We start from the raw sequence: 15,754 nt of genomic DNA on the forward strand, positions 1-15,754 counted from the left end.
CTTTTTTAATTGTATTAAATTATTTTATTGCTGTATTTTTAATGTCTGTGATTGCTGGTACAAACCCACAGCAGTAAAAGGAGGAACTCAAGCCACACAGGTTGTCGTCTTCACAGTCCACGCTAGACCCTTTATTCCATGCTGTGTCATGGGTTAAACACGTCAGTGCAAACGAGGAGATGTGAAGGCTACCACATGGCACACACACCTTTAATGCAACCAGAACACAGTTACTACAGGAGACACACACACACACACACACTCGCACATGTGAGGGGGTCAACACCAATTACACACCCCACCGCCCAGTACAACCAGTTTACACCACCAACAGGAACCCAGTGATACCACATCAAACCCACCATGCAGGAGATTGAACTAATCATACATACATTTATATATGCTCAATTTTTACACTGATACATGAACATTTCTTTACAAATAAAAATCAGTGGAAAAACAAAAATATACTATTCTATACAATCCAGCTGAAATGATCCATGAATTAGACTTTTATAAAGAGCCGATTCCTCAACGCTAAGGACCAACAGCAGCAATGAGGTCATCAGTCTGCGACAGCCTCATCCTGACTGCTGGGGCAGAGGAGAAAAGAGAGGGGAGCAAGGAGATTTTGTCCACTGTTTTTTTTTTTCTCTTTTAACACACAGACAGGGAAAAAAAAAACAAAAAAAAAACCTACATTGCGCATTTACACAAAGTCAACTAACAAATCAAGACAACTGTACACATTTTAAGATAAGACCATATTTGTTATAGCTTTTTAATTCATTTGATTTCTTTTAAAACCCACCCAGTCGTTTCTTTTCCCATCTCCTTGTCAGTTTTTAAACTCTCCCACCCCCACCCCCCCGGCAACAATGGATCATGGGAAGTGTAGTTTATTTGGTGGACAGAATGAGGGCAACGATGAGTCCGTAGAGTCCCAGCACCTCGGCAAAGATAAGAATGAGGATCATGCCCACGAACAGGCGGGGCTGCTGGGCCGTCCCCCTCACACCTGCATCACCGACGATGCCGATGGCGAATCCTGCTGCCAAGCCGCTCAGGCCCACACTCAACCCAGCGCCCAGGTGCATAAAACTCCTGCAGACAGGACAGGGACACATGGTCAAACGCAGTCAGTCAAACTGGGTCATCCAGGAAAAGCTTACCGATGAGTCAATAAAACATAAAGATGATTTACTTTGGAGGGGATGTTTTTCTTTTTTTAAAGTTTGGGGATTATAAACATGCTAATACATCCACACACACTGGTACATCGCTCCTACTTGTCTGCCTGGTTTGTCTAGTCTGTGTCAACCTGCACTATATTATGGGTCAGTGCACAACCTCCTGTGACATGTTTTGTGCTGTGTGTTATTCCATTTGCACAGTGACTTTTTGCACACTGTGAATACAGGAAGCTTCACAACCTTGTATCGATGTGTACATGTATATGGTGAGATGACAGTCCACTAATGCAGCATAAAAACCTCTTATGAAAAATAAAAATACCATATTGATATATTGGGTTCAACAGCAGGCCCTGAGAAATTAGTACATTTTTAAAAAAATGAAAATTCAACCAAATACATTAAATCTGGTAACTGCCCTGTGCAACTTTTTTCTTTTGCCACAAAACCGGTCAATGTTTCCATACAACAAAATAACAGTGACACTGACCAGGTCATAAAACTCTAATTCTGGTGACCTGCATGCAACATGAGAAGGTATTCATGCCCAGAAGTGTCCTTTTCAGTACACCCCTATTCAGATAATACATTTTTCAGCTTTGAGCTTTCTATATTGGACCACTAGCTTCAGCAGCACAAAAGTACGGTACCCAGATGATTCATAAGCATGGTCGATGTAAAGAAAAATTATAACCTTTAACATACACATTTCTTGGCAAACGATATTTTCAGACCATTTTGCCCAGGCCAGCTTCTACGTGTCAAATCATGCGTCCTGTGTACAGAAAGCTGCTCACTTGTAGAGGACCAGGTTTTCCGTGATGCTGTTGGCAATGAGCACTGCCACCACCAGGCCGTAGATGGCGATGATACCCGCCATGACCACAGGGATGATGGACTTCATGATGAGCTCTGGACGCATCACGGACATGGCGGCGATGCCGGTGCCACTCTTAGCTGTTCCATACGCAGCGCCCAGGGCTAGGGAAGGAAGGGGGAGGAATTACAATTAAAATCATAAATGGAAAACGGGACTGAAATTAGTGACTGGTGAACAGTACACATTAAAGAGTAAAGGACAAAAATGGTGACAAACCGCAGAAACATTTTCACCTTCCACAAAGCTGGAATAAGTGCTGACCGTGACCTCCAAAAAGGAAGAGAAAGTGAAGACTAAACACGTTTGTACTCAACCGTTCATGAAATTAAAAATGATGATAATACATAAAAAGAGTTCACAGACCGTGACCATGTCAGCTTCAGATCGGCTAATCAGAACACCACTAGAAATACAGCAGACTACTTTAACAAATTCCCCACACAGCACTTAAACACTCTCCTGCATGTCTGTGCGTTCGTCACCGACTCCGAGACAGCCGCCCAGACAGATGGCTTCAAGAGCCAATCCATGAAAGTGCAGATGGCACCTGTCTCTCTCTCTCTCACACACACACACACACATCAAATCCCCCTGTCTCACTACTACTCAGATACCCAGGCTGGGCTCATCTATAAGGACTATATGGGGATGTGTACAGGACACCTTCAACCCTTACTCAACAGGACAACATTACAACACAAACACAGGAATTCCGGCTCTGTCTGAGACACCACCTCATCCAAACACACACCTCATGCTGGTTATGGTGGTGGTTATGACATGATGCGTACTGAGGTGTGTGTAGGTGTGTGTGTGTGAGCGCAGCTGAGGCCATGGTTCGCATGTGTGCTGACATGCAATCGTAGAAGATTCGTTTAAAAAAGGCCTTAATCCTAATCCAGATTTCACGTAAAGAGCTTTTATTTCTGGTCTTTCCTGTCAGAGCCTGAAACTGTGATGACACACACCCCACAGAATTAATATGCAACGGCACACTGTGTTGAAGATGGTCCTAAGAGAAGCAGCATCCTCGTGTGATCCTGTCAGACAGACGCCTCTGTAATGATGTGCCATGAAAGGAAATAATATTAGGAAAAGATGTGGTGGGGGGGCAGTAGGAGGACGACAGTAGCAGTACAGTACCCTGAATCGATTACTGTATTTCACAGCTTTAAAGCCCTCACGAGAAGTTCCACCAGCAGAACTGGTTTAAAGGGTCTAAACGCCACAAAACAGGCCGGACAAAGACACGTTGGGACAGGCAAGAGGCCACCAGGTGGAGCAACACGTGACCAGATAGCAAATCAGCTGACCTCTCCTCAACTGCAGATATCTCCAGCTCTGCCTTGGGGACAGCCAACGCTCGTGTCCGATCCCAGAGGTGGCTCTCGGGTGACGCCCAACTGGGTCACAAGACCTAAAGCAACACAACCAAAGCAGACAGGCAACTGGAGACCCGAGGGTCACAAGGCCCGTCCCAAATATCACACTGTATACTCACACACCCTCTTTCAGTAACTCACACCCGGGTGTCAGGTGCTAGCGCCCCTCCCACAGGACAGGGCCACCCTGCAGTGCTCTATTAACTAGACAATTCGCGGGATGAATCACACCGACGACCGGACGTGACGTAAACGATCCGATTCAGGACTCTTCCAATGGATAATTTACGGTCGGACGAACACCATATAATCCTAATGTTTTACAAAAAAGGAGAAATTACTACGTGAGGTGTGCAATGTTCAATGTTAATGGGCGGCGCTTTGTGACGCAGAAATCACGCCTGGAGCCGCTGCGATGGACGTACATTAAACAGTCAAGAAAGATCGTCCTCCAAACGATTCGTTCCCCAAAAGGACACTATATCGGAAACTATAGTCTTTAAATCATCACTTCCCGAGGCCACCTCGCTCCGGCCATCTTTATATCCAGCAGCTATTCCCCCGCAAATGACAAATCGTGACATTCCCAACAGAGGAGACATGGCAGAGAACGACCTCCCCCGACTCCGCCATGAAATCGCCGACCCCGAAAGAACCGCGTTCCGGTCGAACGAAACACGAACGAAATAACGAGACACCGCGAGGACGCGCATGGAAATGAAAGCGTCGACGCGGCTGACAGCCGCCCGCAGGAAGCGCTCCACCTCCCGCCCGGCGGCGATGGGGGTGCAGGTGAAGGTCGCCGACTATGTGGATGTTTGGAGGAACGTACCGCTGAAGACCATCGCCGCAGACGCGCCCATCGCGGCGAAGAACGGCGAGTACTCGGGAGCTGCGGACATGGTGCTGGCTCGCTGTCAAACGCTGGCGGTTCGGTCTAAGCGCAGCCTGGAGCTTTGTCCTTCAACTCGCTGCTGACGAAGACACGGCAATCTGAGGCCCCCAAACGGCTGGCAGAAAACGAGACTTGACTGGAGCCGAGCGGACGCAGAAAGAACCGGGTGTCGTCAGCAGCACAAAATGGCGAGGAGGAAAATATCACCTGATCGCCACCACGTGGACCCGTCCAAGTCGCGCCTCCGCGGGGGTCGCCAGGAGTCAGCCGCCGTCGTTTTTCCTACTAAAACATCCACCCGGCTTCACAGCGGAGTCCATTGCAAGCCACCTCGACAGTTCTGACTGTTTGTAAAACGGTTTTAGACGTTTTCATTAGCATTTAGCCCACGAAGAACACCAGCCTCCCCCTCTCCGCCATGGAGCGCTCCGCTGCAGGCTTCGTATTTGGTAATTGTAGGTAACTCCGATCACAGCGTATGAGAAAATAACAGGTTGCTTCCCAGGGTGTGGATTTAAATGCTTAATTCCATAAACATGTTAATGCCTCACACAGAAAATGCAATCAAGGGCAAAGTAAAGTAGAAACTGGTAAAACCACGCAGCTGCATGGTTTAATGGAGGGTTTCTGATCTTTTTCCTCACATGGCTCCCGCTGCATGCGATGGGATGGGGGAGGAGAGAAGACAGAGAGAAGGTGACTGCTGCAATTTCTAACTCGAACACTTCCCTGACCCAAACGAAGCATATAATTGTAAATAACGTGCACCTCTGTCTACACATTTGAACATTTATTTTTTTTGTTGTTCATTTCTAATATTCTTCATGATTGCCAGTTGTCGTGACTGTCCAGAACGAGCCAGTCAAGCACTGAATGCACGTGAAACTTCAGACAAAAACAGTGCCAGGGTTCGAATTACACAGTATTGTCCAGTGTTCACCATGATGCACATGCATACCTGTGCCCATAACTTGTTTGCATAACGGGGTTACTGCATTTCTCATTGTGCTGTTCCTACTGCAGGAACTAATACAATGTACTATGCAGCAATGTGCAGTAAACTTTTACATAGTCACGATAACGCAAAATAGAAGTTTATAACAACAACAACAACAACAGAAGAACAAAATCACAAAACAGACGGACACAGGTAACACAATACCGTGGCCAGTCAATGGTGCTTGTTAAAACTAGAGTAATTTGAGTGCTCTGCCACAGCCAGGACAACAATTGAATGAATTCTTTTGCATTACGCCTCATATGAGAGGCATCCTGTGCAACGTTTCTTGCAGAATTTCGGCAGCTACATTATCTAGTTGAATGGCATGGTGATTGTGATGGTGCTTGGTCTGTTGTCAGAACTGAGTATTATGAATTATTGTTTGGATCCTTGGCCTAATCAAGAAACGACCATCTTAGACTTGCTCTCTTTTTTACAGTTGAGCCGTTTTTAAAGGATATGAATATACAGAATGTGGTTTTATATGCTTATTAATTGATTTTTTGCTTTTTAGTGTAGGCCTTTAGACGGCTGAAGTGCTGCAGGTTTGGCCTCTGGGGAGAGAATCTATTCATAGCCATCAATAACAGAGGCAGATTAAAAATGTAAGAGAGATGTCAGGGGTAATGTGTGTGTGCTATGCCACAGACAATTTGTGTCTCTTTTTTACCTGCTGGAATAATGAGAAAATATAGCCCAAATGCAACAGCTGAGCACAGTGTAATGATATAAAAAAATACCTTGTTATTTATAAAGCAGCAATTATATATGCTCTTCAAAATGCACCGCCTATAATGGGGCTTCAAATTTCACAGGAACAGGCCTTCTGTTGGTTGCTATCCCAGGATGCACCAACACCTATAGTGTGGGAGTGGGTGTGGCATCTGAAGTCATGGCACATGTGACCAGATGGATTAAGGGATATCCCCGTGGCACTGATCATCCTGGAACATCTCTGACCCTAAACCCTCATAGCGTGTGCTGCATATGACCGGTTAACGCTGAATGTCCCTGAAAGCCTATTGGCTGCTTTTGTAGAGGAAAAGGGAGGGGTGTTGCCAGCTAAGACCGTAAGAACATTATGTCTGTTAGGCGCCATCACCAGCAATGCTGGCAGCATATCGGGGACATGTGGAATCCACCGGGCACTTTTTATTACAAGCATTGTCAGAGATGTTCAGTAATCAGTCAGGAGTGTGTTATTTACTGTGTGTTCTGTATTCTCGTTTGATTTGCAGAACAACACCCGCAGAAGAGGAAGGTGTGATGACAGCTAGAGCAAACGTGTCAAATAACTCCTACAATCAGAATGTCTTTTCAGCGGGGTGAAGAATTAGAAATGGACAGCAAAATACAGCTGCCCTGGTTCATTCAAACGAATCAAATAGTATTGCACACAAAATAAACAACTCAGAAACAAAAGAAAAGCACACACGCACAGTCGGCTCTGAATAAATGTTTACTTCATCTTTTTATGTACACTTCATATACGCAATGCAGAACAGACACATACACAAGCAACATCCACCAACTGTTTCTTTTTATGCACTTTGTACATAACTCCACAGTGTGATCCTTTACATGAAGATGACATCTGACTAAGGCTGAAACCCTCACGTCTACAGATAAAAGAGAGAGAGAGACAAAAATAATTCTCAAGAGAAATTGTGGTGTACAGTGGCAAAGAAGATGAGGTACAGAACATTCCCAGGGCAAATTCAATCTCTCTCTCTCTATCACACACACACACACACACACACACACACATAGCACCTGCTAAAAAACAAGCTTACATAGACAATGCAAAATACAGCAGAACATTTTCTGAATAATCTCACAGAGACCCTTTTTCCTTCAGTGACACAGACCAACAGTTCGGACACTATGGACAACACTGCACTTAACGCAACACTACTAACATCAACCTCAACTTCGGTTCCATATGGCTGCTTTATACATGAAGCATTTAAAAGCGTACAAGGTGAGTATACATCTCCCTGTGTGTGTGTGTGTGTGTGTGTATATATATATATATATATATATAAAAAGTGCCTAATTCAACCTTTCACCAAACATGTAAAACAAAACCTGACCACTTTTGGATATGCCAGGCTTGGATTCTGATATGACACTTTACTTCACTTTTAATTCAATTGTCATTGTATAAAGGGCAATAAAATAAAACAGCTTACTGTACAAAGATGATATTAGATTAATAAATATGCATAAACATTTATATGAGCTACTTCTACACATAAAATGTATTGGCGGATAATTAGAAAGCGACACCAGCAAACCATTATCTGTTCAGGAGGTCTGGGTTGATAGAAGATTGTTTAGGATGTAGGGTGTGTATATGTGTGTTGGGGAGGGGGGCAGAGGCTGGGGACTGATATGGCCTATTTACTGACAATGTAAGATATTAATCCGACCGATATTAACCACAATACAAAAATAATGAATCCTTTCTAAGGACATGTCAGACAACTTCTCAGACATTGAGAGCAGAAATGAAATGTATGAGGGCTTCTCTCTCATGTTAATGTCATCATTACATGCAATTAGCCTTCTAGTTAATACTGAAACATTTCAATGCTCTAAATTGTGCAAAAAAAGAGAGGATATGTGTTCTCAAAGGTCTGACTAATGTGTAGACTAATATGTATATGACAAAAAAATCAGCAATAATGGTCCAGATAATTTAATAAGAAATCTTAAATTTTTACGATCTTGCTAATAAAATGAGGCACACAGATTCTATATGTGATAATTTTTTTCTAATGAATTTAAGAGTTAATACTTGTGTTGCAATTGATCAATTGTGACAATGCTCTCAAACATTATTAAAATTTTGATATTCAGTAATACATTGCCCAGCATGTGTGTTTGTCTTATGTGGCCATGGCATCTTGGAAGCCCCAGACTTCTAGCAGGGCGATCTGGAAGCTTTCAGCACACAGAGGTGGATTATCAAAGGTGGTGCATCGTCCGGTACGGCCATGGTTCAGCTCTGCATCAATGTACAGCGCGTTACCGACACCCCCACCTGGTTTGAGGAACAAACACAAGTTCACATTCTGTTGGATAATCTGAGAAACTGGAACCATGGTTTAGTAATGATGTCCCTGCTGTAAATGTTCATATAGATCATTAAAACACGTCCACAATGCTGCAGCTTCCCTACCTTCACCTCTCCACCCTCCCAGCACTCACCGATGATGATAGAGTCAAAGTTGCCTGCCATAAACATGGAGGTGTTTCTGGAGTTGAGGTGGAAGTGGCGGGCGGCGAGGAATGGGGACAGGTTGTTGGAGTCGGATGCTGGTGTGTCCGTCAGCAGTGTATCTGTGTGGGTGCCGTTGGGTGGGTCTGCTTGACTCTGCTCGTTATCCTCAGCCTTCACAGCATTGGCCAACTCTGGGTGTTTGATCACCACCCACTCATATCGCTCCATCTCTGGTTTCATCTAAGTAAACATACACATATACAAAGGAAAACAATGTTTTTGAACTGGGAAAATCTTAAATACGAAACAAAATCCACAAGAGGAGACCCATACATGAGTAATAACTGTTCTCAGCTTTATCTTTGGCAGCATCCAAAGAAGAGAATTCCTTGCCAGTGCATATTAGAAAACTCAATAAACACTTTTTGACGCTCAAATATATGATCTTTTCAGTACTAGATTCATGCTTATGGGATTAGGGGTGTGTATGACATTGAATGTTGAAATGTTGAAATAAGTAATTACATATGATTATTTAATTAATTGAATTTTCCTTTCCGGTTGCCATTTTAAGATCTGCCCATGGACAACAGAGGAAACATAAGGTTCATTTACAGGGATTTCTGCAGTTGATTAATGAGCACGGTCCTATTCAATAAAAATAAAAATTACATGCCATGACAAGAACTGTAACAGCTTACAATGTAGTTTGGGAAGGATCCAAAGTTGTGGACTTTTAACCATTAAAAAAAAAAAAAAAAAACAAAACAAAACAAAAAAAAAACCACCCCCCCATCTTCAGCCTATTTGACAGTGGGTAGCAGCAGCAGAATTAGTGGGAAATAGCTCCATCTGGTGTCAGTGTCTGGAATATGTAATGACCACGATTTATACTCCTTTTAGTCCCTTACCTTAAAGAGGAAGCACTCGCCAGTGCCAAAGAAACTGAGCTTGTTCCCGCCTCTTTTCCGCTCCTCCCAATCAGTGGACAAGAATGCTCCACATACCTGAAATGGAACAATCACTGGTTAATTTAGAATTTAACTAAGATGAATGCATGTGTTAACTCTTATTATTATTGCACTCTATATGGTGAATATTAATTAAATAGTAGTTCATATATATATTCCTTTTTATATTTAATGAACATCCTCAGAGAAATGCACACAGGTGACTACATGTCTCCATGCTGACTGAATTAGGCTTCATTTCTGCATGTAGTTCAGAGTGAACCAAGCTGCTTTCTATGAACTAGTCCAAATCTGGAGTTCAGGCCGTGCATGCACATGCGCGCTCTCATGAACACAGCAGATGCCACTACCAAGCCAGTGAGAGGATTTTCTGAACGACAGTACAGAAGGGTTAAGGGGTGTGACAATACTGATTGGCTAAAAAGCTGAACCACTGCCAGCATACAGCAAGGCAAGAAATATTAACTAATTGAAAAAATGTTTGATGCTACAAAAATTATGCTCATTTTCAGAATAGTTTATTACATTGCTGACACCAAAGGGAAGTGCCATGCCGTAGTACCATGTCACTGTGTGACTGAACATATGTTGTGCATTAGGGTAAATGATACCAAACAATTATATAAGGAGAAACAGGGTTGTAGTGGGTAATACACTTGACTATGAACCAGAAGACCCAGGTTCAAATCCCACTTACTTCAGGGGGACTGTCTACTGATTGTACGTTGCTCTGGATAAGGGTGTCTGCTAAATGCCGTAAATGTATATGAGAAATGTACATGCACAGCCAGAGACTCTTTTCCAGACCGACTTATAGAAGACCTCTAAGTTGTCAAATAACAGCAAATACCAGTAAGTTAATAACTGCTGGTTAATAACAAAAATATACATACATAAGAGCCCTACAGAATTAAGTAAGTTGTTCCTAAAAAGTAAGGACTTTAGGTTTTAACACATTCTTCACATACAGATGTTTCCTTTTCCAGGTCATGCCAAACAAACAAAACGAATGTTCCAAGCTCGGCTGAGTAGAACTCTCACCTAGATTAACCTTCAGTTTCAGATTTTGCATACTTGGGTTAACCTAATCGGACTGGTTTGTCTGTATGTCAACAAACCAATTTATGCTTTTAAGTTCGTGCCTGAGCTTGTGCTTCATTCTCTCTTTTCTAGGTCTTTGTGGTTATATCACGAAGGGAGACTACAATAAGAAGTGCTATCTGAGCCTTTGAAATTAGGGTCTAGACCTGTAGCCACTCATGAATCATAAACTGGTTGGAGATCAGGCACCAACTCCTGAGTTCTTGTTACCTCTCCATCGGTGGTGCGCAGCAGTAACAGAGTGGGTTCATATCCTTCACAGTGAGAGTAGAACCTGCACACAAATGACACAAAAAAAAATGTATAATAATTATTATAATAATAATAATAATTCACAGAACAGTTTACAGATATGATTGTGTTTTCCCAATATGGAAGGCTACCAGGTATTGTAGAGAACATCTCGCAGCAGAAGGCCATTTCATCTGGTCAGTGCCATTCATGCTATCATAATAAGGTTTTCAATTCAATGTCCAAACCTTTCTGAACACATTATTCATTGAATGGGTTGTTCTTTTATGACATCATAGTGACATCATAAACATTGAAACACCACTGAACTTACATATAAATACAATATTTATACCTAGCTGATGTTTTTTTTTTGATATTCCAAGAATCTGTGGTGTGTTCAGCTGATACAACAGAGGCAGTTAATGTTCAGCCTTTTACAGATTTTGTTAGCTTCCTTATCTTACTTCAACTACAGGAACAGTTTCTTCATTTTCTGCATTTATATCCTGTATTTAAAACTGCTGACGGTAAAGACAAGCCAACCAATCAACATTTAGAGCAGCCAAGTTACGGTGAAAAGCGCGTGCAGAACTCATGCTGACAGTAAACTAATTACACCGAGGACCCTTCCTTCTCACAGACAGGGCTGAGCGTGCAGGGTTTTATTGACTGTAAAACAATAATAATGTTCCACATAAGTGCAGACTTTGATTTTGACTTTTTTTTTTTTTTTTTATTATTAGATTAAAGAAAAACCCGACTGAACTCAGACCTTTATAGTCTTGGACTTGGCCCTGACAGCTGCAGCAAGTCTGATCAAGCCATATCACTACAGTGTGTGTGTGCGCGCGTGTTTATCATGCTTGTATTTACAGTCTACATGGATGTGTTGATGGCACAGTGTGCTGCAGGATTACAGCAGTGTGTGTGTGTTTGTGTGTGTGCGTGTACAAGGCATAAAAAATGAACACAATCCGATTACAAGAAAACTAGATTTTAAATTCTATGTTAACTATAACAAGTTCAATTTAATAACGTTTAGTGTTATAAATATAATGAAATAAAATTGTGAGTGTATTGTTAATTTTTTTTATATTTAAAAATCTAAGGGAGGACCCCACCTTCTGGCCTGTAGTGTATGAAGTAATATTATATGTATATTTTTATTATAGTCTTTTGTGTCGGAGTGTGTGTGTGTGTGTGTACCTGTTCAGGCTGCAGCCATGTGTTGAGGTGGTAAACAGAAGCTGTGGTTGGCAGAGAGCGAAACGTTCAGGAATCCAGGACCAGATGTCCCTTATCTCTTTAGCGCTGACGATTTCGGAGGAGAAGTTGTCAGCATTCACCGCTAACTGGACATTCCGCCTGGGACAGGAGTTGATTGGAGAGAAAGAAGATACACACAAATGTTGGTGTCTCCTTTAGAGGAGAATAAATTGATAAATATATATTATGACATACTGAATTTTAATGCCTGCATCTGGATGTGCATTGTATTGCCAACACAGAGCCGCTAGATGAGACTACAGGCACCTTCATGTGTGAGTGAACATGGGGAGTGAACATTGGGGAAAAGATCACCTACCGACTGAAATGGCAGGATCACGAGGCAAAGAAACGAGTGCAGGGTGGAAATCAGGCAGAATGAAAAGGAACCAAATTGTAATGGAAAAATGAAAAGAAACAGTTGTGAAAAACATGCACAGGACACACACACACACACAAACATTTCAAACTGACCCCAGACACACACAGGAACACTTATCAGATGAAAGTAACATACGAGTATGCAGAAGCATTTTACAGATTGGCAGTGACTGAACTAATGGATTTTGCCAGCAGAATCAATAATCAATGACATGGCTGACCGCGCTCTGAAACTGGCAGTGGTGGCCTGGTGGGTAAGGAAGCGGCCTCGTAATCAGAGCGTTGCCGGGTCGAAAGACAATCGCCTCACTGAAACCGCAAGTTTACCGTTTCTGTCTGACCGTGATGCCTTTCTGCTGCAGCGACTTCTCGTTGGCGAGCTGCAGGAGGGCGATCTCCTTCCGGCTGAAGAGGCGGATGGAGAAGGCCTTCTCCAGCAGCTTGTCGGGGGTCACCGTGGAGGCCAGGCCGCGCACGAACGCCTGGATGTCGGCCTTCACCCCGGCAGAGTCCTGCTGTGGCGGCTGCGCCTGCTGCTTGCCGCCGCCACCGCCGCCCCTCTGCTTGCGGTAGAACTTCAGCAGGGCAAGTGCCACGCGGTAAAGGACCTTGTAGCCCTCCACCAAGAAGGCGTCAAGGACACGGGTCGCGTGCGCGAAGGGCAGGTCGTCCAGCACCCAGCGTTGCCAGTCCGAGTAGACCTCCAGCACGTCGGTTGCCATGGCGACCACCAGCTTGTGCGCTGCAGGGCAGTACTTGTTCGCCAGGTCGCCGAAGGTCATGGAGGCAGACTCGTAGGCGAGGAAGGTTTGGTCGAGGAGGCGCCGGCCGGGCTCGTTGCAGGCCAGCATGCGGCTCACGCTCTCGAAGCACTGAGCCTCGTCGGCGCTGAAGTGCAGCAGCAGAGCGGTCACCGCTGGCAGCGCCGGGCAATGCGAGATGTCGGGGAACTGTGCCGCCACGCAGGAGATCACCGCGTGAACTGCGCCGACAGACTCGGCCTTCAGGCAGTAGCGCGGCACCGGCGAGCCGTCCACGAACTCCGGCAGCGGCAGAGACGCAGAGTTGCGCTTACCGGCGCCCATCACGTCACGATAGACCCCCGCATCCGGAGTCACGGTGCGGCATGGGATGGCCTTGACGAGCTGCTGGTACACCTTGGCACGCAGGTGGTGACTTTTGGACCAAGCCCCCGACCGGGCCTGGGCCTTCATGTCTCGGGCGTCCACATCGCAATTCACGTCCCCCGGGCTGGCGTCCACGCCTGGCAACTGCTCACCCATCAGGGTCCAGTCCACAAAACGGCCGTAGTCCTCCACCGCCATGGCGGGAGGTTGAAGCTTTGGACGGATCTCAGCCTGGGAGACCTGAGAGTCTCTGGGGCTTCTGCTAGCCAACCATTTTTATACTGTGGGAGAGAGAGGACATTTAAAACACGTTGACAAAAATTACACCTTGTTAATGACTTTTTTTTTTTTTACAAATATTTGGGCTTCAAAATAAGGCCTTGGTCGCATGGTGGACTTCTCCCAAGCATCACCTCGTATTACCACGAAAGCAGCGAGTATTACCCTCAAACAGAACAACACGCGTGTATTATTAAGCATTTTTAAGTTCACAGACGACTGACAGGAAACCGCTCCTGTGTACTCGGGATTTATTTAACAGAAGAAGCGACCATGTAAAAAACGGTGGGCAGTAAAGCCCGGAACGGCACTGGGAGATATTAATTTCTGATAAACGCGCCAAAAAAAAAAAAAAAAGGTAGCGGTGAAAATGCTGCATCTCACCCTGCCCTACCTCTCCCCGGTCCCGGTCCCCGGTCCCGGTCCCCGGTCCCGCACACCAGTGACGCGCGTACGTGCGTGCCGAGAAACGCGCGCAGCGCGGGGCGACGCCGGACTGCTAGTCGCGTTAGCCGCGGCGCTAGCGGCAAGCCGCGCGGTGGAAGCGGGCAGGACCGAGCGCGCCGGGAGGGGCTCGCTTGCACCGCTCCAGCCCGCCTCGTGGGTGACACTGTCCGGGGCGGATTTGCTGCGGTGCGACAGGTGCGCCGCGCTCCTACCTGCGCAGATCTCCGGGCTTCTGCCCTGCGTCGGGGGCGGGGGTTGGGCTGCGCGCATGCGCAGTGCCGCCCAGCCGGGTCAGTGCGCCGTCTGCCGGATATGTGTGTGTGTGTGTGTGTGTGTGTGTGTGTGTGTGGGGAGAGCGCATGTAGTTGAACTAACGAACGCAGAACGCTGGAAATGAGAACCACCTGACTTAACAGAGTTATTCATTTTAGTGTCCCGAAAAAAAGAGCATAATTTACACCACGGGAAACCCCGACTCACCGGAACAGCGGGCGCCTTTGTTTCATGAGCATGACTCTCATTAGAACTAATGCAATTCCCCTTCATTAGGACCTTCGTGCGCGCAAAGTCTTTGAGTCTTGAGTTGGGGGATGGCTCTTGATTTGGAACTGGACTGTAATCTGAACTCATAGCCTGTCTGTGGTCTATGAACCAAGTTCAAACCCCACTTAGTACCGCTACTACCTGATAAAATATACTTAATACTCCTCCAGTGGGACGAAAATGTTACTACTAAGTGTAAATCGCTGTGGATAAGTACGCGACAGTTGGAGTAAAAAGGAAGGGTAAAGATATGTTTAAAGGGATGTTCTCATGTAGTAGGTAACTGATAAAAGAGCAAGGGTACAACAAAGAGGAGTAAAGATCATCGTTGTCTCATCACGGAGACCTAAAAGTCATTCATGCGTGCTTACAGCATCACCTATAGCTCTGCCCCCATGCAACTGAACTCAATTTCAAAGGCTTATACTTTATCCCGAACACTGAGTTCCTCCGTGGAATGCTGCCTGGCATTGTATGTTACTGGCTTTGGATGAAACCATCTGTAAAATGAATGTAATGTGATGTAATGTAAGATCAGAAGATAGACGGAGGTCAGATAAGTCCACAGCACAAACTGTCTTTAAAGCCACTAAGCCCCGGGATTACAACGGCTTTTCCTTACTGGATCTTTCCGGTTTTTCCCTAAACACACGCATGTTCCAAATACAGATGAACCAGGCTCTGCATCTAATTTATCATAATATATTCATAATAGAGCCACAATAGCTTCCAGCGCACAAGTTATTAATCCAAGTTGCAAAAGGATCTTACCTGATGGCTCGTAATAAGATATCAGATTACAGACACACACACCTTTGTCTCCTCATGA

General features: G+C 44.9%; 2 protein-coding genes and 1 long non-coding RNA gene across 6 annotated transcripts; 1 reads left to right on the forward strand and 2 right to left on the reverse strand.

Annotated features, from left to right (window-relative positions):
* Position 1: 1 nt before the first annotated feature.
* atp6v0cb (ATPase H+ transporting V0 subunit cb) lies at positions 2-4,551 on the reverse strand. Its single transcript, XM_028988472.1, has 3 exons — positions 4,288-4,551; positions 1,991-2,174; positions 2-1,104 (listed from the first exon to the last, which is right to left on the reverse strand). Exons 1-3 carry the CDS (start codon positions 4,355-4,357, stop codon positions 900-902), a joined length of 459 nt encoding a protein of 152 aa, XP_028844305.1. The 5' UTR covers positions 4,358-4,551; the 3' UTR covers positions 2-899.
* LOC114795333 (uncharacterized) lies at positions 3,770-7,546 on the forward strand. Its single transcript, XR_003750495.1, has 2 exons — positions 3,770-5,046; positions 6,589-7,546. It is a non-coding gene; the product is annotated as an uncharacterized LOC114795333 (long non-coding RNA).
* tbc1d24 (TBC1 domain family, member 24) lies at positions 6,792-14,643 on the reverse strand. Of its 4 annotated transcripts, none has more exons than XM_028988468.1 (8): positions 14,595-14,643; positions 12,857-13,937; positions 12,468-12,470; positions 12,089-12,247; positions 10,859-10,922; positions 9,488-9,583; positions 8,564-8,816; positions 6,792-8,396 (listed from the first exon to the last, which is right to left on the reverse strand). In XM_028988468.1, the coding sequence occupies exons 2-8, from the start codon at positions 13,852-13,854 to the stop codon at positions 8,242-8,244; spliced, it is 1,728 nt and encodes a 575-aa protein (XP_028844301.1). In that variant the 5' UTR covers positions 13,855-13,937; positions 14,595-14,643; the 3' UTR covers positions 6,792-8,241. The 4 variants fall into 4 exon arrangements, with proteins under 4 accessions (XP_028844301.1, XP_028844302.1, XP_028844300.1 ...); XM_028988469.1 differs by having other exon boundaries at positions 14,330-14,637; XM_028988467.1 differs by having other exon boundaries at positions 14,320-14,637.
* Between the last annotated feature and the right edge of the window lie 1,111 nt (positions 14,644-15,754).

The sequence above is a fragment of the Denticeps clupeoides genome, chromosome 8 (genome assembly GCF_900700375.1).
Source record: "Denticeps clupeoides chromosome 8, fDenClu1.1, whole genome shotgun sequence".
Taxonomy (NCBI): domain Eukaryota; kingdom Metazoa; phylum Chordata; class Actinopteri; order Clupeiformes; family Denticipitidae; genus Denticeps; species Denticeps clupeoides.